This window comes from Crocodylus siamensis, chromosome 10 (assembly GCF_052110815.1).
Source record: "Crocodylus siamensis isolate JL-2025a chromosome 10, ASM5211081v1, whole genome shotgun sequence".
NCBI lineage: Eukaryota > Metazoa > Chordata > Crocodylia > Crocodylidae > Crocodylus > Crocodylus siamensis.
Window position 1 is genome coordinate 57878264 of NC_143404.1, and position 22360 is coordinate 57900623.

At 44.1% G+C, this 22360-nt stretch overlaps 1 protein-coding gene across 2 annotated transcripts in view; it reads right to left on the reverse strand.

Annotated features, from left to right (window-relative positions):
• Window positions 1-21765, reverse strand: part of SLC13A3 (solute carrier family 13 member 3) — a 45155-nt gene extending 23390 nt beyond the window's left edge. The window contains exons 1-3 of one of the 2 annotated variants that reach the window (XM_090064880.1): window positions 21634-21765; window positions 8236-8501; window positions 7607-7770 (exon numbers count right to left, since the gene is read on the reverse strand). In XM_090064880.1, the coding sequence (XP_089921006.1) occupies window positions 7607-7770; window positions 8236-8501; window positions 21634-21744 (541 nt within the window). In that variant the 5' untranslated portion in view covers window positions 21745-21765. Of the gene's footprint in view, window positions 1-7606; window positions 7771-8235; window positions 8502-21215; window positions 21233-21633 lie in introns of those variants that run through there. The other variant, XM_090064881.1, reaches the window with a different exon arrangement.
• Window positions 21766-22360: the final 595 nt, after the last annotated feature.

Genomic DNA, 22360 nt, shown 5'->3' on the forward strand with positions numbered 1-22360 from the left:
ACAAGGGGTAGTGTCCCCAGGTACCAATTGGCTGAGCCCCAGAAACTCCTGAGAGCAAGTGGCCCTGAGCTACTTGCCAGGGAGAATTTTTGTACTGCTGGGGACAGCAGAGGTATTGGCCCTGGGCTCTACCTCCCTCTGGCTGCAGATCTGGGAGGAACCAGGCAGGACTATTTTGCCCCAAGTGGCACCATTTGCCCCACACCAAAGTGAATGTCTGGGCACATGCACTGAAGCAAAAAGCCCCAGCTCAAATCTGCACCACTTCTATTTGAGCTGCTGCAAATGCACATGCTTGCATGTGTGGATGCACCCAAGAAGAGACTACATCCCTGCTGGAGTTGAATTCTACCCAGACAGCAAAGACAATGTTAGGCCTCATCAGCCCTCTCTTAGCCACATGTCCCAAAGTTTGCAGTATTCCTCTGAAGGTCAATCTCAGACACAAGCTCTAAGAGGGTACAGGGGACCTTTGAAGCTCAAGGTCCCTCCACCCACTTCCCAAGCAATTCTCAGTAAAAGGACACATTTGGATGACGGAGTTGCCAGCTCTAGCCCATTTCTCATGAGTGATGGGACTGTAGTGGATGTTGGAGCCTGTCTCCCAGTGACTTGAGCAGTTCCACCCCACTGGGCACGTCTACATGAGATGCTGACCACATAGTAGCCTAATAATATTGTACAGTAGTGCATCACAGCACCAACAGTGCTAATATATTACTGAGCAATATTATTAGACTACTGCCAAGTAACATAACTTAAAAGGTGCTCGCCAGCACTACTGCACAGTAACTCTGATATTAGTACTTGATTATACAAGTACTAAATAAATGTGCAGTAACCACTGTGCAGTAGTGTCTCGTGCAGATGTGCCCACTGAGAATTTTAGCCCTGCATGACGGAAAGCCCCTTCTGATTGTTGCTGGCCCTGCTGCCCACCTCCTTGGCACTGCTCATGCAGCAGGAAGATGACAGAATGGGAGCTAGGTCAGAGCCAAAAATAGAGCTCATGGGGGGCTGGCATGGCACTGGGCAGATGTAGGGGCTTGGAGGAGTCAGGATCAATGTGGCGCAGGCACGCTGGAAGAATTAGATTGATATGGAGCATGGAAGGCAAATGTAGGGGGTGATAGCTCCTGCAGCCCTATGGATAAACCCAGGACAGTAAACCATACTCTTTGCGTCTGTCAGGCTGACAGATGCACACAGAAAAGACACTGCACAACAAACCACAGTCTAACTGCTTTTTAAGGACTTTCATGACCTGGGGAATCTGACCTTGATGGCTGAGGTTACTGAGGTGATAGAGGACCCTTTTCTTCCAGCTTGTTTCCACGGTCCCAGGTATTAATGAGTTTTGTTGATTTAACACAGAACCACAGATCACCACTATGCTTGATTTTTGCTATTAATGCTGAACATTGCTACCCTTGCCAAGGGACTTGTACATGTTATTGTTCCAGAGGCCTGAGATGAGGGTCACTGAACACCAGAATGCCTTGTTGATCACTGTGGACACGGACTTGGTACCTCTCCCCCCTCCCTCCCTGCCCCCTGCCCCCACCTCTGTGCACACACATTTCCCCGCACTTACTTTTTCATTCAGAAACATTTCCTTCTCTTGCCTATTTCCCCATAAGATGAAACATAGTGAACTATGGGGAAACGATACAATGGGCAAAGTCTCTGGATTTGTTTAGTCAGGCATTGAAGACATCTAGCCCATTAGTGCTCAGTGAACCAAGGGTTTCTGTAATGTCAAGTTTAATATGTTGCTAATTTATTGAATCAAAGTTAATCGTCTCAAAACCACACGAGCTGGCTTTAATTCCAAGGTGCTATGATAAGAGGATGTAATTACAAGAAAGAACATGAACTTACTGGTGACTGCAGGCTCCCTTTGTATGAGTGAAGTCCATGACTATAGAGAGGACCAACCCAAGACATATGCAGCATTTACATCTCACTTCAGCCTGGTGCTGACCCTCTGTATAATGCTAAATATCATTCAGCTCACGTTAGCGGTCCTCAACCCTTTCCACACTTGACCTGAACTCTCTACCCACCTAGTCAGGACCTAGTCATGGGCCCCCTACCACTGAGGAAAATGGGAGATGTGGTGAACATCACCTATTCATAGACATGCTTAGGGTCATGACTACAGCTGGACAAATAATGGGTTTTGCAGTTTAGCAACTGAAGAAATAAAATAGAGGGGGAGGTAGAATTATTTGGGTCAAATCAAAGCAAAAATGTTGACTTGTTATTTTTTGGCAAAACAAAATGAGAAGTGTTGTTTTGGGCCAAATCAAAAACAACAATTCTTTGTTGCCTTCAGCCTAATTCTTTATTCCTTTGCGTATTAAAAAGGACCTATATTTTAAAAATTATTTTCAAATTAAAAAATCAAAATTATTTCATTTAAAAAAAAAATCAGAGGAATATTTCAGCATCTCCAAAATGAAGCCCCTAAATCTGAAAATGTTGAGAAGAAACATTTCAGTATTTTAACACTCTTTCAGCCAAAAGCAGTCACCAAGTTCAACCCAAATTACTTTGGCCCCAACAAAACTCCATTTTTCTGGTGGATTTACTATTTGTCAAAAAATGTCACTGAGCTCTGGTTGTGTCCCAAGGTCTGGTGGCCTAATTCATCCCCACATCTACCTGTCTCCTGCCTGGCAATTACCATGTGTACCCAAATATAAGACAAATTCTTCCCCCCACAATCAACATAGGGGGAAAAGCCCCTTGTTTTACATTCTCATACAATGAAACCTCACTAAATACACTGTCTATCATTAAACTGCTGCCAAAAAAGTAACATAAGCTGATTAAATGCAGCTGACACCAAGTATGATGATAAAACACATGGCCCATATAAGGCAAACATACTAATGGGAGGGGTTTTTTGTTTGGGCCCTTATGAAAAAAAAAAAGTGTTCCCTCTGCAGGGAAGTGGCACCAGGCTTGGAGAGACTGCAATACCAGGCTGGCACTAGGAGAGCCACAGCCAGTCCTGACACTCGCCAAAAATGCTACATTTGATTTTAACCAAAAAAGGTCAATCTTTATATTTATATAAGAATTTTTTCATGTTACAGGTCAAATTAACCAGATCAGTTCTGAATCCATTTGAGTCATTCAAAAACCAAAAAAGGCCACTCAGAGGACTACTGCAGCCCACCTGACTAAGATATATATAGTAGTGCCCATTGACTACAGTTTTTTGTTTTTGTTTTTTTTACACATTACGGTAAGTTACTACACTGAATATATTTTTACTTCTTCTTCACTCCCATAGTTGAGCTGTACATTTCTTTCCCATTTCCAATGATTCCTGTTCCTTCACCAGCCTTAAATGTCTGGCAAGCATCACCAAAAGGGGCCCCAAACAGTTCACTCTAGACTTTTAGCCTGGCGCATATGACTAGTGTGGCCCCACCCTCCATGAGGTTGCCAGACCAGGTTGCCCTGCTCCTCATCCGCACATAAATTTTTGTGGGATCCCAGGACTAATGACAAGAACTGTGGTTCCAGTCATAACTGGGGGCTAATTAGGACATGGATCCTTTGTGCAGGGGGCGGGTATCTGGAGTGCACACACGTACTGACCACATCTACATGAGATGCTAAGTGAGCAGTTGCTACTTCATAGTCATTTAGTACTTACATACACAGTACTAAATGACTGCGCAGTAACCAGAGTTACTGCGCAACAGCATCACCGAATGGCTTTTAGGTGATGCTGACTGCGCAATAACTTGTTACTACTGTGCAGTAGCGTCTCATGTAGACATGACCACTGAGTAATGCTGAACTGCAGGGTCACCATGGCTTGGTCTCTGCTGGGACCCACCCAATGAAGCACTTGGTAAGCTATAAGCCTTCTGACTTTGGACTGATGTAATGCATGCAGAGGAGGTACCATAACAATGGTTTTGGCTCAAGTGGTTTTACTTACCTGGCAGGGGAGATGCCCTTCTTCTTAGCCTTGAATGATTCAGTGTAGCTGAGGATGAAGGTCTGTCCCTTGTATTGTGGGCAGATTGACCCTGTGAGAGTCTACTAAAGCCTTCCAATGGGAGGATCTCAGCCACACAAATTTATGGTGATGGGAGGACTGCTCTTGGGCTTTTCCTTTAGCTTGCTCATTACGCCTTTTGCATAAGGGCAAGCAAAACTCGGGGCATCTGAACTCCAAGGCATCTGGGCTTGGGGTTTACATGTAGGATGTACTGTCTGCCACAGATATTAAAAGTACCCTGAAGCCCCAGGCTGAAGAGGCAGGAGGTAAGATATTTGTCCATGGTAGCACTACACAGGCTTGAATGATTGAGCTCTGCTCAGTCAATGGAAGTCGGAACTGATTTGGCCCAAGACACAAATTTTTTTAAATTGTGTTATATATGAGTAAATACATATGTGCTACTTAAAAGTGTGTTTATAGAGCACCTGTAGTAAAACTTCCAGCAGTTTCAAGAGAGATAAATGCATCAATTCTGGAACTAAGTCTACGGGTACCTGTAGCAATTTCCCTATATACAAATTCCTACAGGTATGTTTATCTAGGTCAGTGTTTTCAAATTTGCTTCTCACTTTCATGTGCTCAGGGAGAGCAGAGAGAAGTTGGGGGGCAGAAGGCAAAGGGACTACCTGACCCCTCAGATTTAATTTGCCCTGCTGTAGCAGTGGGAAGAGGACAAATTCAAGGAAAAACTACAATTATTAATTCTACAATTAAAGAATAACACATTTATAAATTTTCCACATATAGAGAACAATTATTGGGAGTCGTCTTCTCTTCAAGTAAATATGGTAATCCTGGTTTGCAACACCCAAATCAATCCTGTCCCACAAGTCCAACATCATTTTTGCCCCACACCTGTACTGTTCTTCCAGCCCCAACTTTGCTCTTCCTGGGGTTCTGCAGGGTCCACCTACAGCCAGGTCCCCTTCATCTCTTTCATGCCAGTTGTTGCAGAAAAGCAACTTTTAAAGTAAATAGTGGTTGCTAAAAGCCGCTTAAAAGAATAAGCAGTTGGCAGAGATGGATTTGTGGACACAGAGCCAGTGAAGTAGTCAAAGTTACAGGATACATTCACTATCACATAGCTCTGCAGGTTATTGTGCAGCCATCAAATGAAATGAATACAGGACTAGAAGTGCCAGGTTATAAAAAGTTTTAAAATGAAGTGGTTCCTGAGGTACTTAAGAGTCAAAAGAGAAAACTATAGAGATCATAGGAAAGCCTAACCAATTTTGAAAGCTAGTAGTTGGATATTTCATGGAAGGACAATTATCCAGAGCCAAAAGTATCAATCCCTAATTATTCCTTTGAGTTTCTATGATCTCATAGCTACAATCACTTATTATCAACCCAGTTCATAGAATTTTACCTACCTACTATAAATTAACTCTATTTTGTCTCCTTAACAATCTACAGCCCCAGTCCTCAAAGCATTTATATATCTTATATCTGCATGAGGAAATTTAAGCACAGGAGTAAAATTTTCCTGGTTTAGGACTATTCCTATCACTTTCAAATACATATATGTGTGGAAATTTTTTAGAATACAACAGCTTTGCTCATACTTCAGGAACTAAATCCCTGAGACACACTCTCTTGTTTCTATTATATACACAGGTCTGAAATAAATTACATACATCAGATAAGTAAGAATATTTCCAAAATGTGTTCTATTTGGGGGCAAAATTTAAGAAAGATCTCTGGTGATAGCTATGTACAAATCTGAATACATTTTAAAAACACTTAACTAGTGACCAAGCAGCTAAAAAATGAGTGTAGTTCACAGAAGAAAAACTAATAGCTGAAAATATATTAAAAAACTGTACCTTTTAAATGGATTTGATTTTTCAGAAGCATATGTATAATGTTTAAGGAATCACGTGGAAATTTTTAAGACTATAGCAGCTTTGCTCATACTTTTAACTTTAACTAAATACTCATACTTTTAATTTAAACTAAACCCCTAACCTACTGTCTCTCCAATACATATGCACAGGTCTGATTTTACATCTATTTAAATACACACACACTTCAGACCTCTGTGTGGGTATTTAAAATGTACTCAGGAAGATTTGTACATAGATGTCATCAGAAGTTATTCTTAAAGTTTGCGCAAAACTAGAACCCATTTTACAACGTTTCTTCCTTGACCAACTTTGCACAATGTATTTGATTATTCCTTTGACGCATAAATTGAGTGACGTTCTTTCCAAATGTCCCCTTATGTTATACCGGGTTTTATCATATCCATGCAAAATATTATCAACCAAAGCAAGGCCTCAAGCACAATCAATCCTGGATTCAGACCAGGTTCAGGAACTGGTAAACCTCGGTGGAAATCTGATCCATGCTTCTTATCATCTAGATCTCAAATCAAAAACATTATTCTTGACTGAATATTGCTTCAGGTTTGAGAGGTCACTGAAGAAACTCACTGCCCATCATGCAGATCATAGCTCCGTTCTATTTCCTAAATACACTGAGGATTAGAGAAACAGACAGGTCTGTCCTACTGCATACACGTGACTCATAGCCGCTCCACTGTTGCTAATTTCTAGCTATCACCTCATCAGAAATACAAGGCGATTTTGTTTTGTATTTCTGTTGTAACCTTCTCTTTCCCTTCCATTGCAAGCCTCAGCTTCAAAATTAAATGAAAATCATGCAACTTGCATTATGTTTGGGAACTACCGCTCTGTTCACTGTTATCTCTCTTTCCGCTCCCCATTTTCAGACCAGGAATAGCATATTATTTTATATTTGTACGGTGAGCTCCTGGTCTTAGGTGATCCTGCGGCTCTAATTTATGACTTATGCTAATACAGCAATCTCTAAGAACAGAATTAAAGACAGTTGAAGAACAAACTTATTAATGAACTACTTCTAAAAATCAGAAAGAATGACTGAGTCAGGAAGAACAATGTTAATAGCCTGAAGATGTTCATAGTTAAAAATTCAGAAAGTGAAAATGATGAAATGGCCTGGATTTAAAATATCTCTTGACAGCTATACATTGATTGTGACTGATTAATTGCATCACTGTTTAGAACATGCATATGCCCGAATTCTTCTGAGGACTTGTTTTTTTCAGTTTCAGAAATCAGCAGCATCCAAAAACCCGTCCTCTTGTGAAATGCAGAAACACAAATAGCACTTACAAAGGCAATTAGGAAAAGCAAAAAGAGAGAGAGAAGCATCGATTGCTCACCCTACCATTAATAGTTGCAGGGGGGGCTTTGTTTCTGTTTTGTAGTTTTTCACGATTGCTTGCCAAAAAATGACCTCCATGTAAATTACTTGCAAAAACAAACTGTTGTGGAAGATATATTTTTCTTTTGCTGATTAGAGAGCAACCTGGTTGAACCTTTTGGATACGTCTACACAAGATGCTAAATGCACAGTAGACTAATTCTAGTGCATATTGGCACATCATGGCAAAAGCCATGCTAATGTGCAGTAGAATTAGTCTACTGCGCATTAGTGTCACTAAAAAAAGCGTGTGCCAGTGCTACTGCACATTTACTGCACATCGAGTTAGTACCTGCTGTTTGCATTACTGTTCTCTGACTGAGTTACCTTGGTTTTCTTCATTTTCCTTATTGAGATCTCTAGATACTTCTTTCTCTCCAAAGAGACTCTTCAGAACAGCAATGGCAATTGGGAGCATCATAGCAGTGGAGGCTGTATTACTTAACCACATGGACATGAAAGAAGTTGTCAACATCATTCCTAAAATAAGTCTGAAAGGGAGAAAAATTAAGTTTAACACTGAGTTTTGTAAGGTCTATTTTATGTTCCAGCTGAGAAAAATCACATGGTATAATTTCATAAAATGAATAGGTACAAAGCTGTCAGTGGTTATCCTGTAATATGTGGGAGCACGTACAAGTGGATTAAGTGTTAATGTGATTCAAACAAGGCTGAAGCAGTTATTTAATTTTATCTCCCCTTCTTCATTACTAGCCAGCAAAAGGATTGCAACAACCTAAATTAATACAAGTAGGGAGCCCTGAAAAGGGAGTGTGTGTTTAAGCCAACAGCAGGTAGACGTGGTGCTTTTACTACAGCCTACAAGCTGGCATGTTGACTTTCCGCTGCCATGTTCTCTTGATTACTCTGAGGTTCAGCTCATGCTTTAAAGCAACTAGGGTTGGAGCCTGGAGAAATAAGACATGAAGTAATAACAAGTATTTTGCAAAAGTTACCTGGCTGGTTGCACACCCACTAGCATGAGGACCTTCAGGGCAATCCTGCGATGCAGGTTCCACTCCTCGATGGCAGACGCCATGATGAGGCCACTGAGGAAGAGGAAGTTGGTGTCTAAAAAATACTGCGGGCAAACTTTGTTGGAAGGCAGAACGCCCAGAAATGGAAACAGGATGATTGGCAGCAGAGCAGTCACAGACAATGGCAGTGCCTCTGTGCACCAGTACAAAGCCATCAAGAGGATCACATAGAGACATCTTCCCTCCTGAAGAGGCAAAAAGAAACAAAGAGAACAGGTGATTGATCTGGACTTACAAACAAGGTTTGCACCTGGGAATGCTGAACATGGACAACCAAAAAGCCGAACAGGCTGAGGAGGAGTCACCTCTCATCTTCATGGAGGCAGAAGCCCCCAGACCATTGCCTTCACGGAGAGGTAGTTGCTCCTCTTGTGAGAAGTGTAGGCAGGCCAGGACCCAGAACCTGATTGCCCATTAGGATCCATGTATATTTCAGGAGTTTTGGCAGAGTCATAGAGCTATGTGTGCAGGGGGGGAATCTGTGTACTCCACATCAGGGTAGGATGTGCACATGGATAATAACCTCCAAACACGGATACCCTCTTCCCTATTAAGAGGGGCATCAGCTGCCTCCATGGCCTGTGCTTTCTCTTCCACTCCCTAGGCTTGGGGTTCTGACATGGACTCACACCTGCCTCGCACATTAATCCCTCCAGCCCCCAGAAACCACAAGTCCTTCTGGAATCGCCTTAACTTTCATACTGAGCTCTACCTGCGCAGAGGGAGTCCCTCTGTGGAATGACTGTGAAGATATCCATCAAAGGAAACCATGAAGCACAGAAAAGATTTCCCTGACTAATTCAGTCAGGTGGTATTTTATTCATCCTCTGCCCATACTATTGCTAAATTGAGACAAACGTTGCCAACATCTCTGGTTTCTCCAACTGATTTTGCAGGTCATAATGCAAATATTTTTCTGCTTCCAGGCAACATTCCACAAATCTTATTTAGCAAAGAAAAGCTGCAAAAAAAAAAATGACACTCAGCTCTTGAGAGATTTGTCCTGGTCTTGAACAACCCCTATGGTCATAATAGCCAGCGTTCAAAGGAATGTCACATAACTTTACAGCTGCCTCCTGATGGACTGATATAATTTCAAGACAATCCTTCCCAGTTCCTAAGGAAAAACCAGTCAATCAGGAGTTACTGGTCCTGTCATGTTTCCATGTGCAGTTTGCTTGCCCATTTCCCATTTCATCTAAGTTGCTGTTCAAGCTGCAGTCCACACTTGGCAAAAAGCCAGGACTCCCTCACTGAAGCTGTAGTAAGAATTCATTCATTTGCCATGAGACACAAACTGGCATGGGAGCCATATTTGTGCTTATAAATCATGTGCAACATAAGGGCACCCGCTGAAACAGTGAAAAGCCCCAGAGCTCTGACTGTGAAGTCAAAGGACAGTGCCGTACCAGGCACCAGGCAAATGACACAGCTTTCCTGATTGATTTCCTTTCTGTTGTTGAATCTTTGAAGAGGTCTATTGTCACTGATCACAAGGCAAAATGCCCAGGATGGCATAAATAAAAGCAGAGAGTCCTTTTGAGGCCATAAAGAGCCATTGATTTGCCACTTTTTCTTGTTTTGAATGCATTTCCGCTTGTACTGAAAGCTGAGAGACGGATGACAATGAAGCTCAAACATTCCCTAAATAGTGGTTAGCTACTTCTAGTTCCATGGTGGTAGTTTTGTTCCCTGATTGGATGGGATATGTAATAGCGTTAATGAGGGAATTGTATAGGCTACCATTTGAAGGTGCCTGACTAGAATAAGCTTCCAAAGGAGGTAAGACTGAGCCAAAGCCAGCCAAGCCAGGGTCAGAATACACTACAAAACCCAACTACTTTGAATAGCTTTCCAGCTATCAATGAAGGCAACAAATTATTGAACACATATGCCTGCAAAATGATACTGATCAGCCAACTTCATTAGTACCTGGGAGAGGAAAAGAACAGACTACTCAATAACATTTTCTACAGACAAACCTGTCAATAAACTACACATTCAGGACTTTTGTACTGTAATGACATGTGCTTGAAAACTACCAAGAAAGATTAAAGTTGAAATTGGCTTTCAATACAATATTAGAGCTTCAAATATGTTCTTCACAGGCAGTCATGTTAGTGAAGCTTAAGTGTTTAGATGCTTATTATGGAAAGTGAACATAAAATACTCGATGATCTCCCGAGGTCCCTTCCAGCCCTAATGTCTATGAAATCTATGAAAACATGGCTGAACTGGCTTTGCATTTGAATATATGTTGTAGAGTTATGGCTGCTAATGGTCTTAAATTGCAGCAAAGGAAATTTAGGTTGGATGTTAGAAAGAACTGTCTCAATCTGAGGGTGGTTAAGCATTGGAAAAGGCTACCGAGAGAGGTTGTGGAATTGCTATCCTTGAAAGTTTAAGAGCAAGTGAGACCAACACTTGTTTAAGACGGTTTAGACAAGAATGATTTTACCTTGAGCAATGGGTTGGATTAGATGGCCTCCTGAGGCCTTTTGGCCCTAGTGTACATTTTTCCTATAAAATCAAAGAGTTTTCATACTGTATATCCACTTTAACAAGCTGTCTTTTATGTTTGCTATATACTAATTTCTTTAAGTCAATAGGCCCAGGATCTATAACTATGTGGCATTCAGTTCTGCAAATAAATGAAAGTTGTATTTTAACAAGTTTGGAGACTGGATTAGAGATTTTTATCTCCTTGTAATTGGTTATTCCTCATTACTCAGATTCTTCTTTTCAGAAGGAACAATAACTTTGCTCTCATTAGAAGTCGCATTCCATTTGACCACTCAAAATCATGTGATTTTTTTTCACCTATTGCCCAATCCTTCTCAGTTTCAAGAAAAAAAAAAGTTTCCCTGAAGTGATCTTCAAATGAGGCCCTCTGCTCCTTACTGGAACGAAGTAATTTAAATTATTAGTTAACATACTGATGCGAGAGCTTCATCCACTAAATCAGCTGAACAATTAAAATAAAAGCTAGCGTATGTGTAGTGTTTGTTTTCTGAAAACGATAGTGACAATTTATACTTACTTATTAAGCAGTGAAACACAACAGGGGCTGACTTACGGTCTAATAACTGACATTCAGTGCAGGATCAGAAGCCAAAGTATGCGCACACAACAAGGCATGAAGAGTTATGCTAGATTAGGCCCAAAGTGTCTCTCTGCCATCTTCGGTGTCACGTATTGATGGACAACAAAAATAATTAAAGCTTCATTTTTTTAAATGTCTTTTCAACTTGGTTTTAAACAGAAGTGCACAGATCTCACCAAAAAAGCAACTCTCGTTTAATATAAGGCAATGTAACAAAAAGCAAAGCAAAGCAATAACAACAACAAATTTGATTTGGACCAAGGCTTCTCAGGGAAAAAAAAAGAAGCCTCCAAAACAAAAGCAAAACTAAACGTCCTAGTGCTTCAAGCCCCTGGGAGCTTAGCTTGTAAGGAAATACTAAGTACATTAGAGAAGTGTTTCTCAGCCTGTGGATCACAACCCCAAAGTAGGTCGTGAACAAACTTTAAAAATGGATTCTTCCTTAAAGATGAAAAACGTGGGAAACCGTGGCTTTTCCCTTGCAGGCTGGCAGAGTTCCAGACTCCAAGGGGCTGCTTGTCCCCCCCGCACCCACATACCTACCCCCTGCCCCACACACTGGGGGGACAGGGTCTGGGGTTGGGGGTAGTGGGGCGAGTGAGGGGCACTGAGTTGAGACTAGCCATCAATGTTTACAAATGGGTCCTGGTACAAAAAAAGGTTGAGAACCAGTGCATTAGAGTTTATTGCTCCCAGCCACTCACCACGTGGCTGGGACAGAAGAGAGGGAGGTTCCTGTACAAGAGACCAAAAAAAACCCTTCCCTTCGCTAAAACTGAAGCTTTTAAGGCCCCTTTATGCCACTACTTCCTCTAAGAGACCCAAGAAGGGTTAAAGAACTTCTTACCTTTGCTGTTCACCATTACCTAAGATAAAAATACCTTCCGGTTTCTTGCTAGCAAACTGTTCAAAATGCAAAATTCAAACTTTTTTAACTGGCCATGAAGGTCACATTGCCTAGTCCCCAAGTGGATCAGAACTGGATTTCCACTAACACTCACCTCTTGCAAACATTATGCAATCCTCACATGAAATATGTCCTGTATACAAATAGTCCTGCCAGCCAGTATCTTTCACTGCTGAGGGATAATTTCAGAGAGAGATTAGAGAAGGGTATGAATTCAAGAAAAATTCCTCTGAAAACTGTAGTGAATGTTTGTGAATGGTTTGCACTCTCCATCCCACTGAGAAGAGACCCAGAAACACTTACTCAGCACTTACATGAAGCTCTTAAAACACTCAATAATGGAAAGAAAAAGTGTCATTGTCTCAATTTTGCAAAGGAGGAAAGTGAAGCACAGCGAAATGAAAGGTCTTGCTCCACAATTACACAGCAAATTAATGGCTGGGAGCAGTACAAAGACTTCCACTCAGCTCTGTTCTAACAACAGTATACTCCTCTCCTAGAGGCAGCATTAAAACACAAGAATTTACTCGTTCATACAAAGCACTGCACCCCGTTTGGGTTTGCACTATGCCATGGGAACCTCCAGGGACTTTTTAAAGGCCCTAAAGCAGATGAAAATCCTCCCTCCCTTCCTCTTCTTGCTCAGAGAGGAGAGGAGGTGGTGTGCCTCAGAGGAAAGAGGAAGGAAGTGGGGGATATTCATCTGATTTAGGGACTTAAAGTCCCCAGAGGCTTCTGCTAGGTGGTCTGCTGCACTGGTGGGGACAGAGGAGGCTGGGAGCAGGAAATGCAGCCACCTCTGCAACAGGAGTTCTTGCTCCTGCCCTCCCCCTTATGAAATCCTGGATCCAGCCCTGCACAAAGCAGTAAGCTTTTTTACAAATTAAATCTCAGTGAACTAGAGTGACCATTTTAGGGAAAACACCCAATTTGGATTAAAAATGTGCAGTGCTGGATATTCTACCACAACTGCAAGTGATCCCAGCAGTCGGTTCCCCCGACCATTGAAAATTTGCATTTTGTTTCAATGTTAATTTGTTCACCTTCAGCTTCTAGACATCCAGCCTTGCTGGTTTGTCTACTAGATTGAAGAGTCCCTAACCAATGTTTGCTTCCCATGATCATACTTATTGTGATCAAGTAACTCATTAAGCGTCCCTTTATTAGGCTGACCAGACTGAACTCCTCCAGTGTCTCTCTCTCTCTCAAACATGTTTTCCACTCTTTTTATCATACTTATGGTTCTTCTCTGAGCATCCTCCAATTCATCCACATCCTCCTGAACTGTGAATATTAAAATTGGATGCAGTAAATACAAAATGCATTTATAACAAAATAATATAACCTCCCCATTATTAGCCAATATTCTCTTTCTATATATCCAATGATTACCTTGACCCTTTTAGCCACAAGGTCACACTTTGGAGATGACATTCAGCTGATTATCTAGCATGAACCAAGAGTCACTGCTTCCCAGGACAAACTTGGAAGGCTGACCTACATGCTTTGGTTCTAGTCGTAATACCTTGCAGTTAACCTGAAATCCATATTGTTTGCTTGCACATAGCTTGGGATCAGTGGCCTGTCCTCATCTTCATTGGTACCTATGCAACCTTGGTGTTATCTGAACAATGTCACTGAAGATGCTAAATAGCACAGAGGTGAGACCCAATATCTACAAGACCTTATCTGAAATACACTTACTAAGTGCTGATATTTTGAGATCTATAAGTTAGTCAGTTTTTAATGCTCTCTGTTGGTTTTATATCTTTCTTGTTTCTTAGGTCAAATACCTAAATGAATTTAAGTGTATTACGTCTACTTAGGATCTTATATTTATCAAATAAACTTGTAAATCTCATCAGAAAAAAAGATAAAGTTAGTTTGACAAAATTATTGTCCCTAAAACATACTGATTGCCATTAATTCTATTAACATCCTTTAGTTGTTATTAAATTGACTCCCGTATCTGCTTTGCTACTGTGCCTAGCCTTTAATTACCTGGGTTGTTTCATTTATCTTTTTAAATAGTGGTACAATATTATCTTTTTTCTTGTCCATTTGATCACTCCTATTGCTCCTAGACTTACTGCAAAGTGACTTGACTAATCTAAGGAGCTCTTGGCCAATCCTTTTAAAACTGTTGGATGCAAGTTATCTGGACCTCCCAACGTCTTAAAATACCTAGCTTCAGTAGGCCCTGCTTGAGCGGAAGTATTTCATCTTTAGTCATCCCAACAATATTATATGACTACATCATCTACCTTTTTCTGAAATACACAAAATAAATGTGTATTGAATACTGTTTTTCCAGCATTGTTATTGATAATTACACCTTTTCCAAATGGACAAATATCATTGTTAAGGTTTCTGTTTTTTCTCTTGAAAAGCTCATTATCTTTAACGCTGATGACTATAGATTTTCTCTTGTGCTTTTTCGCTTCCTTTCTTGATTTTCTATGGTCCCTAGCTTTTGATTTATATTCAGTACAGCTACTCCTTGCTTAATGTCATAGTTAAGTTTTTGAAAAATGCAACTTCAAGCAAAACAATGTTAAGGGAATCCAAATACTAGCAGGCAGCGACCAAACAACACTATAACTGAACACTGCACAACTTTAAATGAGCATGTACTCTAATAGATCAGTGGCATAATAGCAAAATGTTAACCAGGACAATGTTAAGTGAGGAGTACTTGTATTAATTATCAATTTTTCCCTTCTTCCACTTGTGTTTATGGTTTATACACTTCCACAGCCAGCCAACTTAAAAAAAAAATCATTAGTATGACTCTTTTATTGACTGTTCTTTTTGGGAACTTAGTAAAATATTCTTATACAATTCCTAATTATCCATCATATGTTATGGTTTAAATTATTTCTTCCAACTCATCTGGCTGCTTTTAGCTTTGTGAAACTGGCCTTTTTAAAACTCCAAGTTTATAAGTAATATTGGTTTGGACTTTATTCTATTTGCACATAACAAATGCCATCAAGCTGTGAGCATGTGTTTTAACTCCTAGCCCACTGCCCTTTCCAGCACTTTGCACTGCACACACTTGTATTTGCTGTGGCGTGCACAAAACTGCATTACCCTATTCTTGTCATTGTTCCCTCACACACCATCTCTGCAGGTAGCTATGCTGCTTGAACACAGGGACAGAAGCCCACTGGATGCCACTTACATAACCCGTATTCACTGTAGTCTCAGATGCCCACTCTTGTGATACAGTTTGAAGATGGCTCCAGCTCTTTACTTTTAACTATGAAAGCTGTAACTTTTCAGCTGGGACCTGTTAAGTGTCTTCACTCCCATCTCTCCCAGGAAGTATCTTGGTTCCAAGTTGGTTTGCGTCCTCTGTTTAAATCAAGCTTGGTTTATAGAAGGTGCTGGGCGTTATGCTCCCTTTGGCAGATTTGGCTACTGTTGCCGTTGCCAAGCCAGGGGACTGTAGACATGGAGTTAATTAGAAGCTGTTGGAACAAGCTCTTTGCACAGCTCATTAAAAGTGCCCCCTGTGCCCCTGCCAGCAACACAGGTCCTTCAGCCACTTACTGCCCTGCTGGAGCTTTCTGCAATCATTCACAGCTCCCCCTTTGTGGGTCACAAGCACTCCTAGGTTGGTACGCAGAAACTTCAGCAGCCAGCAGCATGAGGTGATACAAGGGGTCTTATGCAAAATGGTGATAACAGAGAGGCACTTCCTCAGGAAATCTTTCCTTGCATCATTTGATGTATGATTGACACATTTTCCCAGATAACATTCAGGGGGGTCACATGCTACAGTATAGAGAACCCTGCCCTTGAGGCTGGTAGAAATGAGATGATGCCAGTTACTAATGTTTCCTCCAAATAACAATATGACCCTGGAGACATCCTCAGACAGCCCTGGCTGGGGGCACCATTAAGATATCAGAAACCTGAAGATGGCAAGGGCTGACCCAAAACCCAACCACTTGTAACTTCCACTGGCTTGTAATACCCCTCTGGAGGAAATACACTGGCAAGAATCACTAAACTCTTAGGCCTCACCACTCCCAGCCCTTTCATGCTCCCCTCTTTTGTGATATGACCTCTACAACAGATGCATGGGGAATGGGAACCACTTAAGTAGCAAAATGTCTTTGCATTACCAAGGGCGTACGCTTCCTCAGCCTAACAAAGGGTTTTTAAACCTGAAAGCTTGCTAAAGATTTTTTTCCCCCGGCTATTTAAGTTGGTCTAATAAAAGATATCAGATTCACCCAAAGAACCCTGTCTGCCATTGCATTACCAAGGAATTCCTGCTGTAGCATAGCTTCCCAACTAATTTGTATAGCAGCGAATGGCCAACATGAAGATTAAGATGATGTTTTAGGCCTGATAAATTAATTTATCAGGTTTAGCTTCCAATAAATTAGATATTAAAGTAATACACTGACCTGCACTGAGCAAACACTTTATTATATCTATGTATTATCCTCACTGACAAATTGGCTTATAAGAAGCAGGTTTTAGAAGCTCCCAACCGCCTGAAGTTTTTAATAGCTGTGCTTTCTAGAACAGCCTTCCATAGGAGCCAAAAAATGTTACTGGTCTCAAGAAAGCACTGAGTTATGAAGTGGCTGCCCATGATAGCAGGTTCACAGACACCAGGGCTGGAAGGGACCTCGAGTCCAGCCCCCTGCTCCAGGGGCAGGAAGTCAGCAGGGATCATAGGATCCCAGTAAAATAAACACCCAAATGTCTCCTGAAGGCGTTCAAAGTGGGTGCTTGAACCACCTCTGGACGCAGTCTATTCCAGACCTTGGGGGCTCGGACAGTAAAGAAGTTCTTCCTTATGTCCAGCCTGAAATGGTCTTGCAGGAGTTTGTGACCATTCAACCTTGTCATCCCTTGGGGCACTCTGGTGAACAGATGTTACCCCAGATCCTGGTGGTCACCCCTGATAAACTTACAGGTGGCCGTCAGATCACCCCAGAGCCTGCGCTCTTCCAGGCTGAAGAGTCCCATGGCTCTCATCATCAGGTCTGTTTTCCTGACCTCAAGTCATGCGTGTGGCTCTCCTCTGCACTCTCTCGAGCTTCTCCACATCCTTTTTGAATTGTGGAGCCCAAAACTGGACGCAGTACTCCAGCTGCAGCCTCACCAAGGCCGAGTACAAGGGGAGAATGACGTCCCGGGATTTGCTCGAGAAGCATCTATGGATGCAAGCCAGCGTTTTGGTCGCTTTACTAGCCGCAGCATCGCATTGCAGGCTCATGTTCATCTTGTGGTCAATGATGACCCCCAAGTCTCTTTCTTCTGTAGTGCTAACCAACATAGCACTGCCGAGCCTATAAGGGTGCTGCAGGTTTTTCCTCCCAAGGTGGAGAACCTTGCATTTTTTGGTGTTAAACACCATCAGGTTCTCGTCCGCCCATTTGCTGAGCCTGTCAAAGTCTGTCCTCAGGTATGGTTGCTTTACCCCAGAATTTCGCATTGTCGGTGAACTTGGCCAGTCCGCTTCTGACACCAATGTCTACATCATTAATGAAGATGTTAAATAGTATAGGCCCTAGAGCCTTGAGGGATCCCACTGGTCACAGCGCACCATGACGATTGTCTTCCATCCGCCACCACCCTCTGGGACCTACCACAGAGCCAATTCCCCAGCCAATGGATCATGGTAAGGCCGAGGCCTCAGTTAGCTAGTTTTGCCAAGAGATGATCATGGGATACTAGATCAAAGACTTTTTTCAAGTCAAGATATATGACATCACTCTCTTCCCCCTTCTCCATGTGATAGGTCACCTGGTTGTAAAATGAAACCAGATTGGTCAAGCAAGACCTACCCACAACAAACCCGTGCTAGCTATCTCTCAGGATGTTGCCATCAGCTAGTCTGTTAAGGATGGCTTCTTTGATAATCTTTTCTAAGATCTTCCTCGGGATAGAGGTCAGGCTGATGGGTCTGTAGTTTGCCAGATCCACTTTCCTCCCTTTTTTGAAGATAGGCACCACATTGGCCTTCTTCCAATCTTCGGGCACTTCACCAGAGCACCAGGAGTTCTCGAAGATCCGTGCCAGGGGCTGGGCTATGATGCTGGCCAGCTCCTTGAGTACCCTGGGGGTAAACTGTCAGGGCTGGCTGACTTTAAGGTATCCAGGTGATAGGACTTGATGCTCCAAGGGGTCCCTTCCAGTCCTGTGTTCAGAGTTAGTCATTTAATTCTAGCAATGCAGTTAATGCTATGTGCTCCACAGGTCTTCACAACCAGGGCTGCCTTCCAAAATCCAACCACCAGAGCTTCCCATACCTCCTGAGACTTTGCTGATTCAGCAGACTTAGTATTTTCAAGAAGCTGTTAAAAATGTAACCTGCACCCTTCATTTCCTAACAGCCACGTGCTGCTCAGGTTGTAAAGAGCCAGTGAAAGCAGAGTTCCAGACATCAGAATTTACTCCCAGGTGGACACAAAAGCAAGTTGTCTTGCTTGCTCAACAAAAACAAGTCAATTAGTTTTGAAACTGGAGGTGATTTGTTTACTCCTGAACATGAATTAATAGGACTTTCTGAAAGAGTCACTCTCAGCTGCAGACTTGGCCATAATGTGAATTGAGGGGAAACTGTAGCATAGCTTGTTTTAAATATACATGAACAAATTCTGCCCTCATTTTCATTCATGCCACCACACTGATATCAGAAATTTGACTCAAAAGTGCCAGCAAAATCTGTAGTGCAGTTTCTGGGTTCATTTGGGTTTCCAGGACAATAGACTGCAGTTAGCAGGCAACTTCTTCCATGACCATATCCTACGACTTTTTCAGAATGGATAACTAAGGAACAGTCACTAGCATAGTTCGGGTAGACCTTGTGAAAGATACACCTGTGCATCTCTGCCAACAAACAATTCTAGTCCTTTGCTCTCCACGCAATCCTGCTAAATGTTGACTTGAGTGCCTTGTGCATAATGCAAAGGTCAGAGTAGCACCCTCTCTCCTTTTGCATTCATGGGTCTTGGATGAGAAGTGCTAGTCATGCTGAGCTGTATATCCAGAAGCATGCCTTTTACCCAAGAAGCATGTTTCTAGGACAGGGGTCAGCAATATTTTTAAGCAGAGTGCCAACAACACCTGCAACCTCCACATGTAAGATGTTGGCATGCCAAGAGCAGACAGTGGGGGAGTTGCAAGGGCCTGATCCTTCTTGTGACAGCACAGTCCCAGCCCCTTCCCCGCCATCTGCCCTGAGGCGTGCATGCCAAGTTAAACGCCTTCACGTGCCCTGCTCTGGCATGCATGCCAGGGATTGCCTGCTCCTGTACTAGGGCATTAGAACAGCCGAAGGATCACCAGCTACATCTGGATAGTTAGAGCAACACACCTTGTACAAACAACAGGGGCTATGGTGCCAGTGTGACTATACTGGTAGAGGATTCTCTGTAAGTTTCTTATACACAGAAACTTTTGCTGGTGGACTATCAGAAATGTGATTTATTCATGCTCCTAATCTGCTGCTGCACCAACAAAACTTTCTAGTGGCGTTCTGGCCTCAGCAGTAGTCTGCAGTTGGACTGTAGGCAGCTTCTTCCCTACACCATATCCCAGGACCAACATCAGTGACGGTGTCCAAAGCAGTCCCATTAAATCCTTTAAGCCACTTCTTCCGCTACAGAAAAGTAATGTACAAAGCAATATAATGGTCTGCAGAAGGAAGCCTCTTTCTGCTCTTTCAAACAAGCAAAATATTGCATATACAGACTTAGAAAGAAAGCTTCCAAATAATGCAGTTAAACACATAAAAGAACTTCCTCTGCTACTGTGTTGTGGCATCAAATAAAGCAATGGTCAGACTTTTTTCTTTTTAGCGATCCATGATGCGAACTTGGAAGTGAAGTTCTTATCTGCTTAAAACCTCAGGCAAGGTTTCATAGTTTCATCGTTTCTAGGGTCGGAAGGGACCTGAACAGATCATCAAGTCTGACCCCCTGCCCTGGGCAGGAATGAGTGCTGGTATCATAATACCCCAGCCAGATATCTATCCAACCTCCTCTTGAAGATCCCCAAAGTAGGGGAGAGTACCTCTCTTGGGATCCCATTCCAGAGCCTGGCAGCCCTAACAGCAAAGTAATGCCTCCTGATATTAAGCCTAAACCTACTCTCAGTCAATTTATTCCTTGTTATCCCAGGTGGTGCCCAGGGGAACAGAGCCTAAATGTGGGGAAGCAAGGTGGGGAAGCCTAAACGTTTCAACAGCGTCCCCAACACAGTTCTGCCCATGTATCAAATTCCTGGGCTCCTAGTCCCCCTGGCACGCCATCCAGCGCTGCTCTGGAGCAGAGGTCAGCAAACATGCCGACTCATGGCCAGTTTCTGGCAAGAGGAACAAATTCATTTTCAGGTGGATCTGAGGCAGGATATCAATTCGAGGGTGAAAACCTGAGCCCACTAAATTAAATAGCAAAAAACCCTCCCAGTGATTCTGTGGTGCATGGCCTTCACCCCAGGAGTCTAACAAAGAAAAGCCTGCTCTTCTCTCCTAGTTCTGCAGTGATGTTAGCGTTCATGAGAGACATCAACCTAAAAATGTTCTGTATGGGACAACTACAGAAATCTTGTATATTTAAAAGCAGGGTTTTAATATTACCTCCTAAGACTTGTCTGCCTTGCACCCAATCCCATAGCCGACATCCTATCACAGAAGTAGCTTTTGAGCAACCCAACACTTCCCCCAAGCAGCTGCTTCAGTCGTGGCAACAAAGCTTGCTCTCTCTCTTCTAACCCTATGCCTGGTACCTGCAAGATGTCGAGAGTCACAGCCCACACTCAGGAGACCTGGCCTCTGCTCCCAGCTCTGCCGCCGGCGCCAGCAGCAGCCCGGGACCCCTGTGAACCCATATGTGTCTGCGGGGGATAAATACCACTGACCTCCTAGCTTGAGAGCTACTGGTAAAAACTGCTATGCCTCCCAGCGGTAAGAGTAAAATGAAGTACTTGTGAGTGTGTCCCGTTCAATGGCAGCCGGTTCTGAGTCCTGCGTAGCCGGGGGTGACGTCCCGCCGCCCGGTTACTACAGCATCCCCGTCCTGCGCGGGGCAGAGCTTTCCCATCAGCCCAGCAGGGCTAAGGGGCTCGGCTGCATCGGGCTCCCCCGCCTCGGGCTACTTGCCCCGAAGTAACCGGGGGCCACACCGGCGGCGCGGCGGAAAGCCCAAGGCGGCCCTGAGGAGGCGCAGCACCCGCTCGGGCTGTGCGGGGCCGCCGGGCTGCGGGGCGGTAGCGGGCGGCGGCTCAGCAGCGCGGTGCGGACACGCCGCTGGCGCGGGGCGGCGCGGGAGCGGGTTACCTTGGGGGGCAGGCTGAGGAGCACGGGCACCAGCACCAGCGGCGTGCAGAGCAGCACCAGGAACCGCCGCAGGCTCCACACTTTCTTCACCAGGGCGCCGATGGCGGCCATGCCCCGCAGCTGCCCCGCGGGACCCGAGTGAGGCCGGGCGCGGGGCCGCCGCCGCTTTATCCCGGGGGAGGAGAGCCCGGGCGGGCGGGGCGGGGGCGGGGGCGGGGCAGGGCTCGCACCTGGGGGCGGCTCGGGCCCGCACGCCGCCCCCCGGGGTGCCGCGAGCCCTGCCCCGCGGCCGGCAGGCTCCATCCCGCGCCCCCGAGCGGGCCCCCGCGCCCCGCAGCCCTCCGTCAGCCCCTGCACCTGCCCCGCCCGGCTCGCTCCGCCGCATCGCCGGCCCCGCGGCGCCCGGGCTCCGGTCCCGGCAGCGCCGGCGCCTCCGGCCCGCGGGCAGCCCCGCTCCCCGGCGCCCGCGCGGGCTGGCAGCCCGGACGCTCAGCCCGCAGTGAGGCGGCAAGAAAGGAGCCGCCTTGGGACTAGGCGTCATCAGCGCCAGGCTGCAGGGCTCCTGGCTCTCGGCCTCGTAGGAGCCAGGGGGGAGTGCCCTTGGAAAGAGAAACCAGGGCACTAGTCCGGTATATTTTAAGCCTGTGCAAAATCCAAGTTTGAAGGTTCAGAGGGAAAAGAGGAGCATGAGACGAGGGCTACATCGTTTAAAGCCTGACAGGGAGCC